The 23550-nt window shown below is 57.2% G+C and overlaps 1 protein-coding gene across 7 annotated transcripts in view; it reads right to left on the bottom strand.

The window, feature by feature from the left end:
* The window catches only part of ANKS1A (ankyrin repeat and sterile alpha motif domain containing 1A), a 163649-nt gene that overhangs the window by 5308 nt on the left and 134791 nt on the right, over positions 1–23550 (bottom strand). For all 7 annotated transcript variants that reach the window (XM_043449831.1, XM_043449835.1, XM_043449829.1 and 4 more), the window contains 10 exons: positions 22823–22889; positions 17766–17872; positions 4206–4304; positions 3309–3461; positions 3083–3190; positions 1959–2123; positions 1107–1232; positions 873–944; positions 640–726; positions 23–160 (listed from right to left, as the gene is read on the bottom strand). In XM_043449831.1, coding sequence (XP_043305766.1) covers positions 23–160; positions 640–726; positions 873–944; positions 1107–1232; positions 1959–2123; positions 3083–3190; positions 3309–3461; positions 4206–4304; positions 17766–17872; positions 22823–22889 — 1122 coding nt within the window. The remainder of the gene's footprint in view (positions 1–22; positions 161–639; positions 727–872; positions 945–1106; positions 1233–1958; positions 2124–3082; positions 3191–3308; positions 3462–4205; positions 4305–17765; positions 17873–22822; positions 22890–23550) is intronic.

Here is a 23550-nt window from a genome sequence, read left to right as displayed (position 1 = left end):
GGGCCACGGGGCCTCCACCTACCACGTCCACGGTGCTGAAGACGTGGCAGTAGTGGTGGCTGGTCTGCAGGTCCTTAGTGATGTAGGCAAAGGTACACAGGTCCTCCGGGTCCTGGGCCGCGCAGGAAATGTTCCGGATCTCGTGCTCCGCGATGATGTTCTGCGGGGAAAGCGGCTCTGGAGTTCTCGGGCTCCCTGAGGGCACCCTGTCACCAGCACCACCTTTTTGTCCCAGCCCTGGGCGTCGGCCAAACGCCACTTCCTCGTCTGCTCTCTGGGGGGGAGGGGGTTGAGGGTGGCGCCTAATCTCGTCTGCTTTAGGTTGGGGGTCTCCACCCCTGACCACAGCAGCTGAGGGAGTAAAATGTTCACATCCAGCCCCCTCTGCCCTCCAGGGCCCAAGCGCGGGGCCTGGGGGTGTGCTGGCCTCACTAAGCGCATCACAGCGTTAAAGGCCTGTGAGCTGCTAAGTGGCCAGTGGAGCCCACGCTGAGGAAGAGAAGCTGTCCCATGGGACCCAGGCAAGGGGGTGCATGAGAAGCAGACATGGGGCCGGGGGGACGGAGGTGGTACAGGCGGGGACGCTCTGAGGAAGGCGCCCAGCTGGCAGGGGGTGAGGGACGGGGAGGGGGGACACACCTTGTTGGAGGCGTCGATGAACTTGACCCCTTTGTACGTGATGGACAGGATGATGGTAGGGATCTTCTTCATGTGCTCCGTGGATTTCTACAGCAAACGGGAGGCCCATCACTGCCGCTCCTCAGGGCAGGACCCCACAGCTGCAGCTGGTGCTATCTATCCAGGGCAGGACCCCACAGCTGCTGCCTGCTATCCCAGCCACCCCCAATACACCACCGCCCATGACAGCCTACCCGCATCTTGGCACAGGCGTCCTGTGTGGATTCTGTCCCTCGCAGATCTTTGATCAACATGGAGCCCAGATACTGTGGGGCGAGCAGTGGGCGCGTTCACGTGTCCCGTGTCTCCACGCTGGGACCGCCCGGCCAACCTGGGCCCTCTCCCGTGACTCCCCTCCCCGCAATGCCGGGACGGCTGAAGAGCTGAAACAGCCTGGGGGCCCTGGGCTGGAGGTAGGGGTTACTCACATTGGCTTCGTAACCGCAGGACTCAAAGATGAGTTTCTCCGGCTGGTGTTGCCAGCTCTGCACAGGGGCGTAGGGGGCGGCCAGGCTGGGGGGCCGGAGGGTCAGCTTGGCCTCTCGGTGCTCCTCCTGCAGAACACGTGGGGTCCAGGTCAGCCTGCCACTCGAGGGGCTCCCGAGTGACCAGCCTGGCTCTGGCCCGCCAGCCACCTCCGGGAGTTCCAGGGCAGAGGCAGACCAGCCCTTCATATGGGCTGGGGCAGAGGCGAGGCCTGTCCAGGCTGAGAACAGGTGGGAAAGCTGGGACCTCAGCCACCCATCTGTGAGCAGCTCCGGGTGGAAGGCGCTGTGGTGTCGGAGACGATCTGATCCTGGGGTAGTGGAGGGGCGGGGATGTCTCCGTGGCCACGGATGTGCTTTATAGGGGTCCTTGTGACAGGAGTCAGGGTGCGGGGGGTGTGGGAGGCCACTGCGGGCCAGAGGATGGGGTCCTCAGCTAGGGCATGGGTAGAAGGCACGGGGATGAGGGGAAAGTCAGGACTCCCAGCAGTATGCAAAGTCTTGATACAGAGTCACCAAGACTGCCAGACAACATGCTTTTTGAATCTTGTGAAATTTACAGTTGTGCTGGTGCAAAGGTGCGGGGACTCCCCAGAGGCCAGAACCGAGAAGCGTGAGTCACAAGAGGAGAAGCGGGTCAAAGACGCAGAGCGAAGGCTCGCCCTGTGGGGGACAAGGGCCAGCGAGGGCCAGGCCACAGCTGGCAGGCGGGATGAAGCCTGCGGCCTGCGCCAGGCAGGGGGAGCCCTGTCTTGCCGGGAGGGGTGCAGGGACCTGTCTGGGCCTCCCGCCCACCTGGGTTCTGAAGCGCTCTGCCCGAGAGGGCACCACGGGCTCGTGCAGGCTGTCGTGCGGCCTCCTGGCCGCGTCCCCAGGAGGCAGCAGCAAGTCAGCCGACCGCCCGGCGCAGGAGTCGTTCTGGCTCAGCGGGGACGACGTCTGCGAGAACAGGTCCTGGCACTGCGGCGGGGAGAGCAGTGAGTCGGTGGGCCGCCCGGCCGGGCCTCAGGCTGCCGGGTCTCAGGCTGCGGTATCGGGGTCCAGCCCCAGGGGGGATCGGTGAGAAAGGGCAGGAGCTGGGCGTCAGCGCCCAGCACGGTCACAGCGGCCAGACTCTCCAGCCAGAAAGCCCTGACCGGGCCCTGCAAGCGGGCAGCCGGTCTGAGCACAGCCTGCAGCCCGGAGCGCTCAGCGGGGAGGGGTGGTTGTAGGGCTGGGGAGCGCGCTCCACCTTCTCAGAGAAAACCGTCTGCCATGGCTGACCGCAGGTCCTGGGGGTACATGACTCGATCTAAGGGTCTCTCCTAGAAATACCCTGTGCTCCCGACGGGCACCCTTGTCTCCTCGGTTTCCATGTCTGAATGTCAGCGGAGTGTCTGCTCTCGGAACCAGCCTGGGCCCTGGCCTCCTCGCGTGTGAAAGGGTGAAACCGTGCCCACTTTGAGGCTGAGGCTCTAGCCCAGGGCCCACCCACTGCCCACCAGCAGCCTCGCCGGTCTGGGGAGAGTCATCCTGAACCACAGGCTCACAGTCTAACCTGCTTTTCAGTCAGAAATTACCCGCGTTGAGCAACAAAATATCTGTGAGGTTTTAAAAATCACAGGGATTTCCTTCAGAAGCTGAGGAAGGCCCAGCCCTGCCGTGTTCCAGGCTTTGTCTCCGGCTCCTGTCAGACCGCCCGAGGGGACTCCAGTCCCCAGACAGCTGAACGTGACATTCAGACGCGGGCCTAGCTAGCTTGGGATTCGTTTATTTGTTTTCCTACCTTTCCCAACACTTGACCCCAACACTAGGAGGAGAGGGATCAGCTGCTCCTTTCCTACAGAGGTGCCACTGTCTCTGAGAAATTCCTAAACGATTCTTTCCAATTCCTGACAACCCAAGGCACACACGCCTCCCTCTCCACCCTCCCCACTCACTCTCAGCTGGGAGAACCGTGGGGGCTTCTGGGGCGGCTCCTCGTAGGGTCTGTCTGCCAGGGAGGCGATGATGCGCTTGCGATGGCCGAGCAGGTGCACCTTCAGGACCTGGGTGGGGGGCGGGGAGCGGTCAGGGACCACTGGGCCCCCAGTGCCCTCCCAGGGGCAGCCGGGGACACTCGTGGCTCAGGACTGACCAGCCGGGCCTGAGCAGAACTGCACTCACATTGACCAGCTCCAGCTCCCAGAGGTTCTTCACCGTGTCTATGGAGCTGTAGCCACTTGACAGGAAGGAATGGACGTAGTCCTGGAGCCCCAGCGAGTCCAGCCAGGAGGGCACTGACGGGGGGCTGTTCCCGTCGCAGCCCAGCGCCTTCACCTGTGCAGCGAGGACAGGAGGCAGGGCTGCCAAGGGCCGCAGGGCCGCGGGAGACCAGCCTGGAGGCTGGGGCAGGAGTGGGATGGTGCCTGAGGACCAGCAGGGGCCTGGCCCTCGGCTCACACAGCCGTCCCTGCCTCAGCCCCGGCCTCTGGCCTCACCTGGGACCAGCCGGCACCCCAGGTCTGCCGGATCAGGGCCCAGCTGAGGCGGGAAGTCAGTGAGAGAGGCAGGTGCCCTGTCGGGTGAGGCCAGATCGGGAGGAGGGTCTGTGAGGCCCCCTCTATGCCCGACACGGTCGTGGACCTGGTGGGACAAGGAGATGGTGTGTGTCCGTGGGGCGGGCGCTGGCCTCCCTGCTGGGACTCTGCGTCCTCATACCTGGGCAGTGAAGGGACCAGGGACTCTGCACCAGCAGAGCTGAGGAGAGGCTCAGGCCTACCGCCCACAGCTCCCCAGGCAAAGACCGCTTCCTGTGCTGCCCCACACCCCAGGCCTCAGGGGGAGGGCCTGGCCTCCAGGTGATAGGCCACGCTTGCGGGCACCAGGCTCCATGCCAGGCAACCTGTTCCTGAGGCTGGACTAGGCGTGCACTGTCCCTGGGGCTCTGCTGGCCTCGGAACGTGGCAAAGCGGTGAACAGGACACTGTGCTCCCCAGGGGCTCCCAGGATGGGGCAGACCCCCCTTGGTGGCTCCCAAGCCCGCCCTGCCCCTCGCCGAGGCCGAGGCACTGCGGGTGGCACCTTGGGCAGGGACCGGGCGGCCTGGAGCAGCTTCCGCCTGTGCTGTGCATCACTGATGCCGATTTCCCGCAGGTCCTGATCTTCCATCACGTTAGGCCCCTGAGAGCAGAAAGGAGAACGTGAGGGCCTCCTGCGTGAGGCCAGCCTGTTATGGCCCCTTGCCAAGTTCTTCTTCACCACCAGCACCACGAGGGCGTGAGCCCCGGGGCACCCTGCGAGGCCAGGCTGGGCTGCACGGAGCCTCGGACAGCAGGAAGACAAACCTGCCTGGCTGCCCACCTGTCCTGAGCGGCTCCAGGGCGCTGAGCCAGGCCAGAGCAGGCAGCGCACAGGCCCTCACCTACCTGAGCCCATCTGCGGGGGGCAGATCTGACAACCCCCCAAGGCAAAGTGAAAGTCACTCAGTCGTGTCCAACTCTTTGCAACCCCACGGACCCAGGTCTCCCACACTGCAGGTGGATTCTTTACCGGCTGAGCCCCAAGGGAAGCCCCCCCAAGGTGAAGGACAGGATTAATTTCCAGATTCCTTACAGACACGATTTTGTGATTTTAGGTTAAAACAGCCACCCTGGGTGGGTGGCAGGGGCAGGCACCCAAGGAGGAGAGGAGTCTAAAGCGGAGACCTGCCTGGGAGAGGAGGGGGAGTTCAGCGGAGGGCGACACGGAGGGTGGCTGGTGTTTGCCGCGTCCTTGCTGTGCGACAGGGACCGGGAGCTTTCACGCGCACTTGCCCACTTCGGGCTCACAACCCTGTGTTAGGTTCTGTTTGCATCCTCATTTTACAGAGAAGGAAACTGAGGCACACAGAGGTCAGAAACACATCCGAAGTCACACCTCTTGTGGTGGAGCTAGGATCTGAGATGATCTGACTGCACTCACCACTCCTAACCCCATCATGCTGTCTTTAATTACTCACAGTGGTGTCACAAGATAGGGTTTCTTTCAGATTATGATACACGAAAAGTCATGGGTTCTGCCTGTCTCTCTGCTACAGAGCCCCAGCCCCCAAGAGCAATGGTGCCCACTTTCCTGGGTATCCCTCCAGACCCCAGCTGGGCACCTACATACATGTACACTTTATTCCTGCATAAATAATGATTCTTGTACACACTGTTCAGTACCTTATTCTTAACTACTGAGTATATATAGGAGGTCACTCTGCATCAGTGTATGGAGGACTGTCCTTTCTTTTAAAGCTGCATAATCATCCAGGTCATGGATGATTATAAATTTATTAAACTGTGAATATTATAAATGTTTACACTAGTTCCGTGTTGAAGGATGACTGCTTCCAATTTCTGCTTTTACGAGTGGTGCTGCACAAATCCCCCTCTATGTGCATAACCACCCTCTATGGTGGTTATCAAGAGAGATTGCTGTCAAACAGTTCTCGAGAAAGAAGAACAAACCTGGAGGTATCACTCCCTGTCTTCAGACCATACCACAAAGTTGCAGTAATCAAAAGAGCGTGGCACTGGCACAAAAACAGATGCATAGATTGATGGAACAGAATACAGCGCCCAGAAGTAAACCCACACTTACATGGTCATGTAACCTATGGCAAAGGAGGCAAGAATATACAGTGGGGAAAAGACAGCCTCTTCAATAAATGGTCCAGAAAACTGGACAGCTACCTGCAAAATAATCAAAACTGTTGTTCCACCTTCTCATACCATATACAAAAATAAAATTAAAATGGGTTAAAGACTCAAATATAAGACCTAAAACCATAAAACTCCCAGAACATAGGGAATACACTCTTTGACATCAGACTTAGCCATATTTTTTAGATCTGTCTTCTCAAAGGAAACGAAAGCAAAAATAAACAAATTGGACTATATCAAACTGAAAAACTTTCAGACAGTGAAAGAAACTATCAACAAAATGAAAGGGCAATCTACTGAATGGGAGAAGATATCTGCAAACAAAGTATCAGATAAAGGTTGTTAATATCCAAAATATACAAAGAACTCATATAATCAATATTTAAAAAACCAAATAACCTGATCGGAAATTTTTCTGTTCAGATCCTCTACTCATTTTTTAAAGACATACAGATGACTGAGAACACATGAAAAGATGCTCAACATCACTAATTGTTAGGAAAATGCAAATTAAAACCACAATGAGATATCACTTTACACCTGTCAGAATGGCTATTATCAAAAAGACAACAAATAAGTATTGGCAAGGATGTGGACAAAAGGGAAATCTCATGCACTGCTGGTGAGACTGTAAATCGGTACATTGACAGATGAAAAGTGTGGTGTACATGCACACAAAAGAATACTACTCAGCCAAAAAAAAAAAAAGAATGGGACTTCCCTGGTGGTTCAGTGGTTAAAAGAATTTGCCTGCACAAATGCAGGGCACACAGGTTTGATTCCTGGTCTGGGAAGATGCCACACGCCACAGGGCAACTAAGCCTGTGAGCCACAACTACCAAGCCTGTGCTCTGGGGGCCTTGAGCCACAACTAGGGCAGCCCGAGTGCCCCACATGGAGGGAGCAGCCCCCCTTCCACAACTGGGGAAAGCCTGTGCACCACAACCACCAGCCAGCACAGCCAAAATAAATGAAACCATACTTTCAAAAAAGAACATCTTGGCATTTGTGACAGTGTGGATGGGGTCCAGAGTGCATTATGCTGAAACAGACAAATATGGTATGATCTCACTTATATGTGGAATCTAAAAAATGAACAAGCAAACCAAAATGGAGACTCATGAAGCGAACAAACAGGTGGTGGCCAGAGGGGAATCAGGTGAGGTGGAGGGGAACAGGTAAAGGGGATTAAGAGGTACAGACCTCCAGTTACAAAATAAATAAGCCATGGGGATATAACGTACAGCCTAAGGAATATGGCCAATAATATTGTAATGACTTTGCATGGTGACAGACGGTTACTAGACTTACTGTGATCATTTCATAATGTATCAGATGTCAAATCATTAGGTGGTACACCTGAAACTAATATAATATCACATGTCAACTATATTTCGATTTTAAATTTTCAAAAAAGGGTAAAAAAGAAATTTCTCGGGCAAGGGTATGTGTGTTTAGAAGGCTGACAGACATCTGTACTCTCGTGAGCGCAGCTGTTTAGAAATGGCTTCTCACCGCATGTCTTAAGATCAGCCCACTCGTAGGTAAGCTCAAGCATCTTTTCACACTTTATCTGTCAAGTACATACACAGCACTTACTGCCCCCCCCCATATGTGACATGCTTTCCACTTGCTAAACTACTGAATAACGGGGACTACTGTTACCCCATTTAACAGCTGAGGAAGCTGAGGCCCAGACAGCACCAGTGACCTGTGGGGCAGAGTTCAGCCCAATGGTGTCCATGCAGCTCTGGGCTGGCGCTGGGAGCAGCCACAGCTGCTGCTTCAGGAATTACTTTATCCTGCACTTGATCTGCAGGAATTCTTTACACAGTGAGGAAATTAACCCTTTAGCTACGAAGAGTTGGGCGCGTGTCTTTCCTGTTTGTCATTGTCTCTGAACTGTCATGCTGGCTTTGTTCAAGCAGAACCTATCTGCTTGCACTGGAACACACCCACTTTTCTCAAGGAGCTTCTCTAAAGTTCCATCAGGCTTAGAAAATCCTTTCCGGGATTTTTTAAACAATTCTTCCACAATTTTTTCCCTGTAACTTCACAGTTTCATTTTTTACAATCCAATCTTTGAAGTGAAGTGAAGTCGTTCTGTCCTGTCCGACTCTGTGCGACCCCATGGGCTATAGCCCACCAGGCTCCTCTGTCCATGGGATTCTCCAGGCAAGAATACTAGAGTGGGTTGCCATTTCCTTCTCCAGATCCAATCTTTAATCTACCTCAAATTTATTTTGACATAAGATTTAAGGGTCCACTTGATATTTTTTTCCAGGCAGCAGGCTGTCTATTTCTTGAATGAGTTATCTTTTCCCCACCAATGTGAAATGACTTCTGATGTGTTCTAAAATCCTATGTTTCCAGGATTTTTTCTGGACTTTTTATTCTATTGAGGTGGATATTATTTATGCTCGCTTTAGAGAGAGGAGTTAGTAACCCGGGCCAGCTCATGCAGACCATTACCTGGTGGCTTCACCTATGTGCCCGCTGCTGTGGGAGCCTCCCGAGAGCCCGTGCCTGGTGACAGAAATCTGGCCTCACAGAGGACAGGCTGGGAGCAAGGCAGATCTGAAGCCGACTACTCTGCTCAGGCTGCAAGGCACACCCCTCTGCCGGGACCCCAGAGATCCCTGGGCCTGCACACAGTCCCCTGCGCCCTGGCACCACTCCAGGCCTGACCAGCTCCCAAGTCACCCCTGAATCCAAGAGTCACCACGCCGAGTTCCTGTCGTCACTCTGGGCCCAAGTCTAGGGTGTGCTGACGGGGAAAAGCAGAGGGGGGAGGCTTTCTGCTTGACGATGAGGACCCCTCCGCAAGGACCTGACAATGAGCCTCCAACAGGGCGGCACTGCAGCAATGTTCTGAAAACCCACTGTAACCCCAGCATTTCCTCAGAAGCCTTCACAAGCTTTTAGGGTACCACTAATACTGAACTGAAGCCTGACCACCAGGAAACCAGATCCAACTGGAGACAAGGCCTTCATGAACCAGACCTCCAGGCAAGAGAATGGGGGCGTATGCAGCTTTGAGGAGAAGGAGGCAGATGGAAACAAAACCCAAACAAAGGACGTGACGGAAAATCAGAGCAAACAGCTGCCGGAGCACGCCCTGGGCACAGCGCAGGGCCCTGAGTTCCTGAACCTGCCACGTCTACATCTGTGGGATTAGTTTGTGTGGGGGCTATCAGGCCCCCAAATCCTCGAAGACAGGAAACATTCTGGAAGTTACTACACCCTCCTGGCTGAGGAAGAAACCTTTTCACAAGGAGGTTTATGGGGAAAAGGGACCTCCTACTTGGTTTACCTCCTGCCACACTCATGCTGACCAAGAGCTGACTATATGCCAGTCCGCGTTCAAGTTCCCAGTGAGCGAACAGTTAGGGAGCCAACCGAGCAGAACAGCTCATTGGCCTAAGCCTGTCAGTGAACAGAGATCCCCTGAGATTTTAATCAAGTTTCCAAGTCTAAGTGACATCTGAAGCAGAACTGCTGAGGCTTGGCTGGGTTGGGTTCCACCCCTAAGGGAGAGGGGACAGGCAGGAGCAACGTCCCGGTGCTTCCTCCTGGAGAGGCGTGTGCGTGCAGCCTGCCGGCTCGTGGAAAGGCACACCTGGGCTCTGCCCCCCTCGCCCCGCCACGGCCAGCGTCAGCCCTGGCAGGCCTTGACCTCTGCTCCACAAAGGCCTGTGAGCTCTGACGGGAGGAACAGGGACGGTGGGAAAAGCTGCTCCAGAAGGGTAAGTGTGCTCGGGTGAGGGGTGAGGGACTCGCCTTGGTGCACACAGAATGCAGCTGAAGACCTTAGGAGCAGAATTTCTCAAATTAGGGGAGGGGAGAGCCAGCTGAGTGTGCTGAGGGGCTGACAGTCACCACCCCCCTGGCTGTACTGATCTGTGGGGCCAGCCTGAGTCGCTAAGAAGGTTCCTCAACACCTGAGCAGCTAGGTCAGCAACCACATCACTGGGGACCGCGGCCTCCTCCAGAGCCACTGGCCGCCCAGGGGGCAGCTCAGTGCTTCCCCAGGCCCTGGCTGGTTCAATGTGATACTTACGCTCTCTCTGCCTCCCAGGGTTTTGGGGATTTCCACTGGGCCCTGCTTCAATATCTCCCTCATATTAAAGGAGAAAAAAAATTTTTTCCAAATAGAAAAGTTATATGTCTATTTTTGAAAATTCTGAAAATAAAAAAGTATAAAGAAAAGTGTAAAAGCCACTTATAAATCCATTACCTCTGGTGGGGGTGGGGGACTAAGCTTACCATCTGGGTGAAGTCTTTTCAGTGACAATATTTTGGCAAAATTGGGACGGTGGTCTATATATTATTTACTTAACCTGCTTTTTCACACGCTGACACACCTGTGCACACTTAGCCGTCTGTCATGGACTCCCACAACTGCGTGCTCTCCAGTGTGTGTGCATCCCATAATTTCACCCGCCACTGGGCATCTCGGCTCCTCCTTTGCACACAGTCTTCTGCAGTCCCCAGAACGTGTTACTGGCCACAGCAACAGAGCTGTTGGGGGCACAGTCATCTGGGCGCAGGTCACTGAGCATGGAACAGGACAGGACCCTGGTCTGAGCCAGGACCACCTTCCCAGGCTGAGTGACCACAGGCACGCGGTGGTGGGTGGGCTAGGAGGGACAGGGAGCAGTGCACACGTCCTTCCCAGACCACAGCCCCAGACCCAGGGAGCGTGGGGAGGACCACTGGAGAAGGAAGAGGCAGCGGAGAGGGGCAGGGCTCTGCTGCTCGCCTCTGTGGCCTGTAAGTCTGAATAATGATGGAAAACAGAAGCCATGCTCCCTGAAGCATCATGCGTCCACTTGTTCAGGGGTCGAGGGCTTCCTGTGCTCTCCCTACTGAGCAAGGCAGCTGTGGTATAAACGAGTAAGACCTGGGTTCTGGGCTCCCCTGGTGGTCCAGGTATCTGGGAACCCACTGTGCAATGCAGGGACACCAGTCCGAACCCTGGTCCAGGGATGAAGATCTCACACGCCGCGGACCAACTAAACCCGCGTGCCACAGCTACTGAGCCCACGCTCCGGGGCCCCCGCCACAGCTACTGCGGCCCACGCACCACAACAAGAGAAGCCACTGCAACGAGAGGCCCACACGCCGAAATTCGAGAGGAGCACCCCCCTCACGCACGAAGCAACAAGACCCAGTGCAGCCAAAGAAGAACTGGGTTCAAATCCCTTACAAAGTCAGAACTTTATAGACAGGAACAAAGCCACCCGCCTGTGCAGGTTAAGTAACGAATCCCCGGCGCTGAGCGCTGACCTGCCGGCTGGAATCAGCGCTCCGCAGCTCTTCCTATGTGCGCCTCTTCACCGCGGCCTGGCCTCACCGATCCCTGCCTCCCTGTGGCGTGGTCACAGGACTTCCCAGACTGATGCGTTCCCCAGTTCACGGGTGCCCTACAAAAAGCTCGCCATCCTCGGCAACCGTAGCAGCTCAGTCTTGACCCCCATCCCACCCTGCCCAGCCCTGTCCTCAGCTGGAGAGACAGAACGCCAAGGGTGACTGGGAGCAATTAGCTCTACGATGAGGATGAAGTGCAAATGCTACCAGCTCCTAGATCTGCAAGCCAGAGGCCATCTCCCCCAGTCAGTCTCTGGGGGGGGGGGGCGGGGGCCACTGTGAGAGATGGCTCTCCTCCCCGGTGGAGGGAAGCCACTCCCCTGATGGTCCCTGTTCTCCCAGAAAGGCCCCCAGAGTCCCCCTTCTCTCTGTACCAGGCACAGTATCCTCCCGCCCATCTGCTGCCCACTGCCCCTGAATGTCTTCCTTTCTGAGGCCTTATCTGAGGTCAAGATGCCACAGTCACGTCAAGTCACCAGTGCAGGCCCAGGTCAGTGAGTGTCAAGGGGCCTGGATCCAAGACTACCCAAAGCAGGCTTCACCTCGCGTGTCTGAGGACAAAGCTGATCTCTGCTTCTGCCACCTTCCCACCTCACGTTCTCACACTCGGCCACGGCCAGTCTCAGTGGCTGCTCTGGGTGACCACAGCCAAGGCTGTGCCGTCTTCAGAGCTTACGTGCAGAAGGAAGCAGTCAAATGAGATCCCGTGGGGACAGGGATGGGTCAGGGGTACAGAGAAACCTGCCTGAAATCATGCAGGGGACCAGGAGGAAACCCAGGTCTCCTGACTCCCAGCTGCTTCTCAGGGCAGGTAATTAGGCCCCATGTTTCCTCCTAAGCTTTTCCCCATCCAGTTTCCTCAAATGTGACCTCAGCCAGCTGCCCGAGGCCCTGGAGCTTCCCTGAGGGTGGAGGTCCAGAGGGCTCTGGTGGGCCTCAAGCCAATGCCAGGAGGTTCCCAGGGCCTGAGCCCCACCAGCTCCTCTCCCAGCCTTTTGTAGAATGGCCCCCGATACAGAGTGTGGACAGAATGGTCTGCCTGGCCCAGATGGGCGCCTTGCGCTGGCCAAGCCCACTGGCTTTACCTCTGGGGAATGTGCTGACCTGTGGTCCAGTCACAGCATCTGATTGGGAGAGGGGGGTGCAGGGGACCAGAGCGGGAGGCGAGGGTACCGCTCTGGGCCCAGGAGACTTGGCTTCTAGTCACAGGTCAGCTGCTGCCTGAGGAGCAGCCTTGAGCAAGTGACACTCCTGGGGTCCTGGGTGCTGTCCACGGAGCCTGGGAGTCGAGACGGGCCTGAGGGACACCAGACTGACGTGCGCAGGGACACACGGGCCCTACTGCTCGGCCCGCAGCACTCCTGCACATGCACCCTGCGAGGTCGACCAACTGGACACAGAGACGTGCTGAGACGCCAGGCTCAGCCCCCAGCGGCCACTCACCCCAAGACCCCGGACCCGGAAGCTACAGGACAGGATGTGTTCACCACTCCAGTTCCATCCTAAGTGCAGTTAGTTAAATTAACAGACATGAACACAGCTCTCGAACTCCACTATGAAGGCGATGGGAGCAGGCCAGTGCTGCATGGGGGCACGCGGAGCTGGATGCTAAGGAACTCCAGTCGCTGGCCCTCTGGGTAACTCCAGGGGGAGCAAGAGAGTGCAAGCGCTGGGAAGGGCCCAAAGGGAGCCTGGCTCTGGTCTCAAGTTCAAGGGCTCCGCAGACAAGGAAACAGCAACCTCTGGGACACCAAGGAGCTAAGTTCTTCAGTGACCACAGAACTGAGTTAGCCCAGGAGGCAAGATCCGCACTTGTCTAAAAATATTCCTTCCAAAAGAGTAAGCTCCAGGAGTTGGTGATGGATAGGGAGGCCTGGTGTGCTGCAGTCCATGGAGTCGCAAAGAGTCGGACACGACTGAGCGACTGAACTGAACTGATTCCTTTCAAAGCCTTAGCTCCACACCTCCCCAATGACCCAGGCGAGGAAACTCTCCCTCTCGGGCCCTGCTATACACGGGGGCACAGAAACGCTCCCGCCCCAGAGCCATCAGCTCCCCAAGCGCTCTGCGGAGACAAGCCAGGCTGGTGGAGAGACGTCGAGGTGGGGAGGCAGCCTGACCGCAGGGCAGGGAGAGGCAAAAGGAGGGACGTCAGAGCGGGGGGATGAGGAGCTGCGGGGGGAGACTGGGCGGGAACCCAAGGGCACAGCCTGGCTTCCGGGGTGAACAGTGAGGCTGATCTGGGGGCTTGAGGGCCTGGGAACCTGGCTGGGAAGCTTCACAGAAGCCAGTGCAGAAGGAGCCCCTGGCCAAGCTCGTGCCCTGAGCGCTCACAGGGCCTGGTCCTCTTCACCCACCACCTCTCCCCTACACGTGGGGCCAGCTGGCACATAAATAAAAGGAAAACACGGGCAGAGGGGAGAAATAAACTGACGGGCGGCACACGAGGCCTCCCCAGCGCTGCCCTGGAGAGGCACAGGCCTGCCGCTCAGCCCTCCTCTGCGCTTTCCAGCCCAGCCTGAGCTGCTGCCGGACTCCTTCCCGTTTTCTGCTTGTCCAAACTCCAGCCTCAATCACCTGCCACGTGCCCGCTCCCCACCCCACCAGGCTGCCCAGTGGGGACCTTGACTCCCCGGTGCCCTGCCTGGCGAAGGCATAACCACAGGATCCCATCCCCTACATCCAGGGCTCAGAGATTGTGGGGGCTCCCCAGAGCGTGGCTTTTGGGGTCCTTCTCCATCAGGCCCAGCCCTCCTCGCTGCCCTCTCTGGGCCCTGCCCACTTCTGCCCTCGAGCTGGCCTCGAGCTGACCACAGACAGTGGGGGCCTCTCCCTGGAGTCCTTCCAGCTCCTGCAGCCTCTACAAAAACCCCCAGGATGGCACAGGGAATGCAGGGGTTCAAAGTCAGACAGCTCTGGGCGAGTGTCCCAGCTCTGCCACTTCCTGGCAGTTCCTCCACCCTCTGGGCCCAGGGCCCTGTTTGTGACTTGACGGGCACCCGCCTCAGGGCTGGGCGCCAGCTTGGTGCCCGGCAGGCGGTGAACCCTGGGTGAGCGAGGCGCCTCCTCCATGCCCAGCACTTAGCACTCGCCGCTGTTACCAGTGCCCTGTGCGCGTTCTCCCAGCTAGACAGTCACATTCCTTAAGATGCCTACACTATCTGCTTAGCTAATGTCAGATCCATTCCTTGTAGGAAATGCAGAAAATCTATTTCACTCTCAGAAAACAAAGCCATAATCCCCTGAGATAACGAACCGTGGAATACATTTTTGGCTTACTCCCTGCACTTCGAAATGTTTCCTATTTTGAAAATTATGAATACGTTGCACACAGATTTTTGTGTCTCAGTTTCTTCACTCAACACTCCAAGGTGAATGCTTCTCCGCATGAGACAGTCTTGAGAGCCTTTCTAAACGTCCACCCAGCCCCAGCATGAGAAGCACTGCTGCTGACTCCACGACACTCCAGCGAGCGGAGGTCAGGCCGAGTCCCAGATACCAGACCTGCACCAGCGCACTTGAGCTACACACTCGCCAACCACCAATTACCTTCTTTCCGTGCTGATTAAATGCATTTCCTCCCTTCTCCTGAAAAAGCACATTTCCTGTGGACAAGATTTGTGGTGAAACAAATGGAACTGGCTTCGATGCACGAGCCAGCGCGGTGGGCGGGCAGGCAGATATGTGAGCCGGACTTCCCGCCCTGGCTCCAGGGTTGGGGTCAGCCCCATCACCCTGGGGGCGCCTGGCAGCCCCGGCTGCCCTGCCCCTGCCCCCTGCGGGCAAGAGAGTGTGAATCAAGTTCCAATTGCAGCGCTCACTCATCCGGCCCAGGTCTCACATCACAGGAGGAAGAGCCAAGGGAAAGAGGGTGTTGGGCTCAGACAAGACAGGACCCAGGAGGCTGTGACAGAGATCTTCCATTTTCTCACGGCCTAAGTGTGCTCTGCGTGGCCCCCAAAAGTAAACCTGGAACCAGGGACAGAAGCCACAAGGAAACAGATTTGGCTCAATACAAAGAATGGTCTAAACCAGCCTGAGTGATGCAGAGCGTGAAGGGACTGTGCCTTTAAAGCAAGGGGGCGGGCCCGTCACTGGGAAAAGGGCAGAGCTCATCTGGAAGGACCTCGGGCACAGAGGGGAGGATGAGACCACATGGGGTTAAGGTCCCTTCTACCCTGAGAGGGAGCAGTGACTCTCGCAAACGCCCTAGACTCCTCCCACAGCTCAGAGGACCCCGTCACAGGGAGATTCCATAGCAGCCCTTGGTCTCAGACGTTCCTAATACATCTAGAGCCTGGCTGGCTTCCTGGGAGCCACTTGTACATCTTGTAGAAGAGTCTCCCGGGCATTTCAGCACGAAGGGAGACATTTACAACCTACTGAAAACCAAACCACATAGGGATAATGCCACCAGCTAACGCGGTGTAAGTTACACCATATGCAACGAGGAAATGTTTCTAAACAAGACACTCCTTGCTTATGTGTCTTCTTCCTCTCTTTTCTGGTAACTAAAACTTAATTAGCCTTGCGGCCCATCTGGCAACTTACATGCAATTACCCAGGATACTGTGCACGGCCACTCAGGCCACTGAGGGCCTGAGAAGTGACATGGTAGACTAAGGTGCAATCAGCCTTCCTGCCTGCCAGCTGCCCCTCTGGAGCTGAGAGGACAGAGGGGAACGGCTTGCACCCAGGGTAGCAGGAGGGGCCAGGAAGGCCCTGGAAGAACTGAGCTGCGGGCCTCCCTCAATGAGCCCCTTCCCAAACAGAACAGATGTGTTCCAACAGAAGCCCCGCATCGTGCGTGGATGTCTGGCCCAGGGCCACACTTCTTCCCCAGGTGCCCGCCCAGCTACTTTCTGGTCGGAGCACAAGGAGGGGCAGAGAAGCAGTTTTGTTTGTTTGTTTGTTTTTTAAGAGAAGCAGTTTTAAAGGAGTCTTTATACTCACGGAATGGGAACCTTAACCTTTCCAGACCAGCAAGAGGAGGGGTGAAAAGTCAGGAGCTCAGCCTCTAAGATCCCCCAGCACAGGGAGGGGACGCCCACGGCAACCTTCCCTTCTGACAGCCAGTCTGAGGAAGGGCCGTGCTCAGAGACGGAAGGCCCCTCACTGGCCGGCCCCAAGGGCCCAGTGCCCGCCCTTACTGGCTGAACGCCCACCTCTGTTTTGGGTTTACTGGCCTTCCCCAAGGAACATGGTAAGTCAGGCATTAGGTTGTAAGAACCATAAATATACTCAGTTCAACTTAAAAAAAAAAAAAAAAAAAAGCTATTTTAAAACTTAGTATCTTTAAAAGCTGAAAAATAACTGGCCTCAAGGCAGCTCAGGAAGGGTGTTTGCAGCAGGCTTCACTGTCTGCCCTGGGACAGAGGCAGCCTGGTGAGATGAGCTGTCCCAGTCAGGGTCCCCTACAGTGCCTCAGGCAGCTCCCTGGGTGGCCCACTACTTGGGAGGTGCCCAATGCCACCCCATCAGTGAGAACCCTAAAGAGACCCACGCTGGACAGGAAAGGGCAGGGGGAGCGCTGGGTCCACTGACCATCACCCTCAATCACGGTGGCCGAGGGGGCTGGGTGGTCAGGGATCCGCTTCAGGGAGCGGAGGCACCTCAGTGTCCACTCAGGACTGCACCCTGGAAATCGTGAGAGGCGGGACAGGTCCACCAGGAAGCAAGGAACCTCAAACCAGCTCCCAACACAGCGCGGGCAAGAAGGCGACTTCAAGCATATAAAAGGCACCTCTCCCACACCCCTCAGCCACCAGTAAGAAGCAGGCTGCGTGCATGGCAGTGAGGCAGGACCCTCGGGCCGGAGTGGCAGGCTCATGTCCTACCCCCAGTTCCCAGAGATGTGAGCGCACAGCTCAGGGCTGCTGGGAGGGTCAGTGAGCGCCTCCCCGCACCCAAAGCGCTAACAGGACGCATCAGCTCTGCCCCCACCACTGCGCTCGACGCCCGCCCTGGGACAGCCAGGACTGCCAAGGACCTGAGCCGAAGCCCCCGCCCGACTCGCCTGTGAGCACATCTGGGGAGGGCTTCCAGAGGAGGGTCGGGCATGGGCAGGCCGCCCACAGCTGCTTCTTGGACCTGCACAGGGAGCCCTGGATCTGGACCCAGGGTCCTGATGGGCCCCTGCTCCACAGAGAGGACACTTAGGTTTTTCTTTCTTTCTGAGCTGTTGTGCTTTGCAAGAAGAGTGCAAAGTTACACCTCAGTAAAGCAGCCGATCCTTCCCACCCCTGCTCAGTCTCTCCTCTGGGCCACCCGTGAGGTCACCGGCGGTTACCAGGCCTTCCTGCTGGAAACCTGCAGACTTCAGTGACCACAGGCTTGACGGTAAAGTTTTGGGGAACAAAGGGAGCTTCTGGCGTCTGGCTGGGATCTGAGAGGGAGACAGGACTGGACCAATGGATGTGTTAGGGACCCTACTCCGGGGCGAACTTGCAGAGTTCTCCCAGCAGGGTGTGCCCAGGGCAGTGCTGAGAATGCGGGGCCACGCAGGCCACCGTCGGGTCTCAGCCGTGCGGCCCCTCTTCCCTGGGGTGTGGGAGCAGGCCCCCCCCCCCCGGGGCTAGGCACTCACCAGGAAGCGGACATCGTCAAAGCCGTTGAGAAGCAGCCTGCTTTCATACTGCTGCAGCCCCACGGCCTCCAGCCACTCCCCGACGCTCTGTTCCAGCGGCCGCGCACCTGACGAGAGAGGAATCGGCAGACGCTTGAACAGGGAGAAACCATCGAGGCGGTAGCAGCGGCACTCGGAGGCAGACAGACGACACTGCCACACCATCGTCATCACCACGAAGCAGCCACACTCGGGACCGGAGGCAGGCGAGCGCGCAAGGGCACTGGGCGGCTGCCGCCCACTCCCGCGCCCCCCGGGGGCCGGCTGCCCGGGGGCGGCACGGCGCCCGCATGGCCACAGCCCAGGGGCCAGGGGAGCCGAGCCCCCAGGCTCTCCGGGTCGGCGCTTGTCCGCCTGCACGCAGGAATTTCACAAAGTCTGTCCCCACGGGCCCCAGAAGGGGCGGGGGACGGGGGACGAGGGACCAGTCCCACGACCTTGCAGCCCAGGCCGGTCAGGGGCGAGCGCGCCTCTTCATGCAGCGGAGGGACACAGGCACAGCGACGGATCCGCGCCCGGCCCCGGGCAGCCAGCGCATGCAGCCCAAGCAGCAGGACCCCGGCCCGCGGAGAAAGGAGACTTTTACTTGTCTTCCCCCAGCAGTCCCGGAACAAGCAAACCATGGCCACCAGCCTTTCGTGCGCAGAGGCTCAAGGCGGCACGGGCCGGGCAGGTGCATGGGCCAGGGCTGGGGTCCGGGACCCCACTACACTCCGGCCGGCGAGCGGGGCGTCTCCCGGGCCAGGTCGCTGTCCGCGGGCCAGCCTTCCCGGGCGGGGCTGGGCGGTGGGGGCTGGGCGTTCATCTTCCTCTTCCGACGGTGGCTGTTCCCGTGACTAGCCTGCTCCGGTGGAAAGCAGGCAGGCAAATCCAGCTCTCAGCTAAAGACAAAACCCAGCCCAACACAACAGAGAAAGGCAGCCATCCTCTGTCATCTGTGTGGCTCGAGTCTATTTCCCGTTCGGCGCTGCTCTCTCTCTGGCCGAGTGATAAAGACGGCAGCTGTCTTCCCAGCGTCTCCGGGGCTTGCCCCCCTCCTCTGAGGATGAACATGAAAGGGAGGACCTCATTTGCTCTGCTCCTTGGGTAGGACCGGGAGCCTGCGAGTGCAGGAAGAAGTTCAGCCCTTCCTGGAAGACCGTGGATGCTCTGAGCTGATCACCTTAACCCCATCTACTACTCCAGTTCTCATGGGCAAGAAGAGATGAAAGAAGGAAAAAGGAGAACCAACTACAAAAACGTCACCTCCGGAGAAGCCTTGGCGCGGTGAAAGTCATTCTGGTGTTCCCAGCACTTTCTGCCCCTGCAGGCAGGTCAAGTGGCTTGGTTTAGGTAGGAGACCCTGGTGACCCACTGTCCCAGGCTCCCCTTCCTCTGTCCTCTGCAAAACAGACGGTGGTCAGGGCCCTGGCGGCAAGCCTCCCAATGCACACAGTAGCAGCTCTGCGGGATGCCGAGTCTGGGGGCAGCCTGGGACGCCCCTGCCCCGGAGCGGGGCCGTCTGCTCCAGGAACCTCAGCAGCAGGCTTCTGTGTGCCTGTGAAATCAAGTGTCCCCCGGCCGCTGATGCATTCCCTGCTCACAATCCCCTGGGCAGGCAGCCGCAGTCCCGCCTGCTGCCGGTGGCTGTGAGGCGTCCAGAGCCGCAGCAGAATGCTTTGTCTGAAGGCTCCTGGGCTCCACGCTGCCTGCTGCCGGCTCCACAGTCCTTGCTCACTCTCTTAACGTCTGGCCCTCCCCCTCCTCCCCTCCCCTCCCCCCACCCTTCCATGCTCAGGAAAATGCATCAGGGATCGGACATCGTGGCAGAAGCTGCTGCTGCTGCCACCAAGGGAAAAGGAGATAGCAGCAACCAGCACGGGAGCAAAAGGACGGATTCTCCAACAGATTCTCCAGTATCTGCTGTTGGCCAATGTGCACATGTACGAAAGCCAGAGACGGCCAAACTTTACCTCCAGCTCCAGGGGATGCAGACAGCTGATCAGGGAGAACAGAGAAGGAACATCCTACAGTTTTGGCCGATAGTTTCTAGGACAGCCAGACAGGGGTCAGAGGAGTGACGCTGTCCTGAGGGCACAGCCTGTAGGTGAAGTCACCCCGCCCCCATCACTTCAGGAATGACTGTGCCTCTCTGCCAAGAAGGTAAGCCAGGAGGTATCACAAAAAATGTGACAAAATAAGGACAGGACAACAGAGTTCTCAGGTGAGTGCACCAAACAACTCAGGAAATGACTCTCCAGGCCCTGAGCACCCAGCAGAGAAGCACCAGGCCCACAGCAGGCTGATCAAAATCAGGAGGATAAAAAAAAAAAAAAAAAAATCAGGAGGATAAGGACATAGCACGGGGGCACCAAGGACGAATGGAAACCGGGACCAAACCTCCAGTACAGCCGCGGAGACAAAAACAGTAACGTGTACACAGACGCAAACCCGGGGACCACACACCACCCTCTAAACGTGCTGGGAGACACCTGCCCCCCAGCAGGCTGGCCCGCTGCTCTCCCAGGACACACCTACTCAACCACTAAAATGGCTGACTGCAGCAAAAGAAAGTCAAGTGTTTTCTTTCACTGGCTGGACAGCACAGGCCTTTGATGAAAGCAGTGAGTGGGCTGGGCCGGGCAAGGCCCGCCCTCCCTGGACTCCTGACAGTGGGATGAGCTGGCGATCAGGCCTATCGGGGATACAGGTCACCAGCTCCAGAGCCAGCCACTCTGGGCCCCACGGCCCCAAATAAGAGTGATTCAAGCACCATCTTGGGGTCTCGGCTTTCAGGACACGATCCCCTGCAAAACCAGTCACAGCGGGCAACGCCCTGCTTAGCTAAGGGCTGCCTGCCTGTGAGCCTGCTCCTCCTCCCGGGACAGTGACCCCTGAGTCCAGGGCTCCTCTCCTAGACCCAGAAACCAAGGACGGTTTGAAATCTGATGCTGACCATTCAACATGAACAAGAAATCTACTTGGGGCTTAGCTGAAGGCTGGTGCTCCCTGAGGTCCTGGGGAAAGTCCCCCCCGACACATCGGACAGAGGTTACGGGCAGGCCCGAGCTCCACTCCATCCTTCAGAGCCCGGCCACCCCGCGGACACTGCAGGCTGGGACTCTGCAGTGCGGGCGGACGCACCCTCTGCTCAGGGGGCCACCTTTGTGTACTCACCCTCAACTTCCCAAGCTGGGGTCTGGAGGATGCTACTCAGCGCTAGCTACTAAAAACACTGTGTGTTGGGACCAGAAACCTAGGCGGGCAGCCGGACCACCTTTCGCCATTCACATGGGTTCACAGTGGGGTGAGATTTGGGGGGTGGGGCCCACAGGGGAAGGAAAGGGCTCACTGTCACCAACTCCAAGAAGAAGGGCTCTTCCAAAAGTGTTTTCCAGAAGGGCTGTCGCGTCTCCTGATTCACCAAAGCCAAGAGGTAACGGCCTGCTTCTGCACCAGCCTCTCGAGCACACACAACTGATATAAGCTCCTCAGACGCAGGGAGGCACAGGGAAGCGGAGAGCCGCCGCAACTGAACTGACTGCAGCCAGCCCATCCCCACTGCCCCTGAAGCACAGCTTTGAAAATGGCCACAGTGTCCGTCTCGGTCCTAAACATTATCCCCAATAAACACTTGCTCCTGGAAAAGCCTGCAAACTATAATTAAGCTCCCTGGACTGTATGTAGGCAAGTGCCACGAAACAGAGCCACAAACTCTTAGCCAGAAGAGCCCCCTGTGCAGACCTCCTGCATAATCCATGACTAGTGAAGATGGACCCGACCCAATCGGGCCTTCTCTGCTAGAGCTCAGGGAACAGCGCTGCTGAATGGAGGGTGGCTCGAGGAACCCAGTGGATTTCTCAGTATGAGGAAGTAATTGTTTCATGGACAAAAACAGGCATCACTGCTATTTACTGAACACTGCTTTACCTCAAAGATTTGATGTATTACTTATCCTTAACAAATGAAAAGAGGTAAGTACTATTATCCAAATGAGGACTCAGGGGGAGAGAGCACCTTGCCCTGGACACACGTGCATCTAGAATCAGGCTTTGAGACAGGGCCGAGGCCCCCACAAGGCCCGTGGCCTCAGCCACAGCTTCCTTGCTGAGGTGCACACTTGCCCTGTCGTCCACCAGACTTCCTGCCGGGGCCAGGGGCCCGTGCAGGAACGGCCCATTCCACTCTGGGCTCACAGGTCAGTCTTGGATAGAGCCTCCCGAATGAACAAGGAGGCAGCCCCTTAAGTGCAGAGGGACCCTTCCCTGATGACGGCAAGAGGCCAGTTCCTAAGCTGCTGTCCGCCCAGGTGCCCTGGTGGAAAGGTGCCTTCAGAGGCTTGAGGGGAGGGTGTGAGAGGTGCTCTGAGAGGCACGGTAAGAATGTCACCTCACCTGAGCAAGCTGAGTAACCATAATTCTATCACCAAGGAAAACAGCGCAGGTAGGGCCTCCCTAGTGCCTTTGTTTCAAAGGAAACGGAGGTAGAGCTCACCTGTAGGGCTTTGAAATGAAAAGAATACCCCAAGTAACAGTGCTCTGAAGTGAACATGAATAAATGGAAGAATGGAGAAACAGACACGAGGAGGGAGCAGCAAATCCAACCCTTCCAGGCGATGCAGGTACACAACCCACGCCAGGGCACTGCCACCATCCTGGGTCAGGAGGGCCCGAGCCACGTTCCCGGGGAGAGGCAGAGCCGCCCGGGAGGCGGGGACCAACTCGAGGAGCACCCACAGTGAGCAATCCAGAGAAGGCCCACGTTTAGAAAAGTAACAGTGACAGTCGTTCCTTTTTTAAAACGGAGCTTCCTCACAGTCAGCCTAAGATGCCTCTGTCCACTTTCCGCTACACTATGCAAAAGGAGTCATGGCTCCTAAAAATCACAGCTTGGGTGGGCGGTGTAAACGCGAGTGTGATGTGGTCTGGGCTGACCTCGCTCACCCCTAAACGTCTGTCTTCTGGGTCAGAGAAACGTCTGAGCCAGAAGGGAGCGAAAGGGCTGCGTCCCGCGGGGGAAACGGCTGTGTGGCACGGTACCTGAGATCCTCTGCTGTTCCTGAGAAAAGTCGATCCCTTCTCCAATAGAGCTCATGATCTTCTCAATCTGAGATGGAAGAGAGAGGAACAAGACAGGCTGTGAGGCTCAAGTCAGACACTGCCAGCTCACCAGCAGCGTGTGCAGGGGCAGGCCTCCAGGACTCTTCCAGATGATGCCAAGGTCCAGCACCAACCTGCAAGGTTTCAGAGCTCATGTTCAGGTCAAGAAAGGCTCTTCTCTGGCCCCAGCCCCCGAAGGTCTAAAGACGTGGTCTGAAGGGAGTGAGTGGGTAACAACCGGGACTCAGCTACTGGAAACGCCCAAGAGCCTCCCTTCCAAGGCAACTGATATATCACTTCCCCCACCCTGCAGCCTTTCCAGACCCAGCGGAGACTGGGTAGAGGGTGTAAGAGCAGGCCAGGGCAGGCACCCTCCACTGCTCCTGCTAGAGTCTAAATTCCATGAGGACGGAGTCTGTGCCAGCTCTGTTCCGGGCTGTACCCCCAGCACCCAGAGCAGGGCCTGGCAATTCGTAAGCACCTAACAGATAATTGCTACTGCATGACCACCAGCTCTGAGTTGTGGGGATATTTTCCAGAGCCCAGACCAGCAGAGCCCCGGAATGAGCAGGTAACCCTGAACGGAGGAGCTTTTGCTCCCTGGAGGCAGGCGGTCCTGCACACAGCTCCGCATTGAGGGGAGAAGAGGGCAGACACGTGTCCTGGAC

This window comes from Cervus canadensis, chromosome 28, assembly GCF_019320065.1.
Source record: "Cervus canadensis isolate Bull #8, Minnesota chromosome 28, ASM1932006v1, whole genome shotgun sequence".
Taxonomy (NCBI): domain Eukaryota; kingdom Metazoa; phylum Chordata; class Mammalia; order Artiodactyla; family Cervidae; genus Cervus; species Cervus canadensis.
This window is presented reverse-complemented; position numbering and strand designations above follow the sequence as displayed.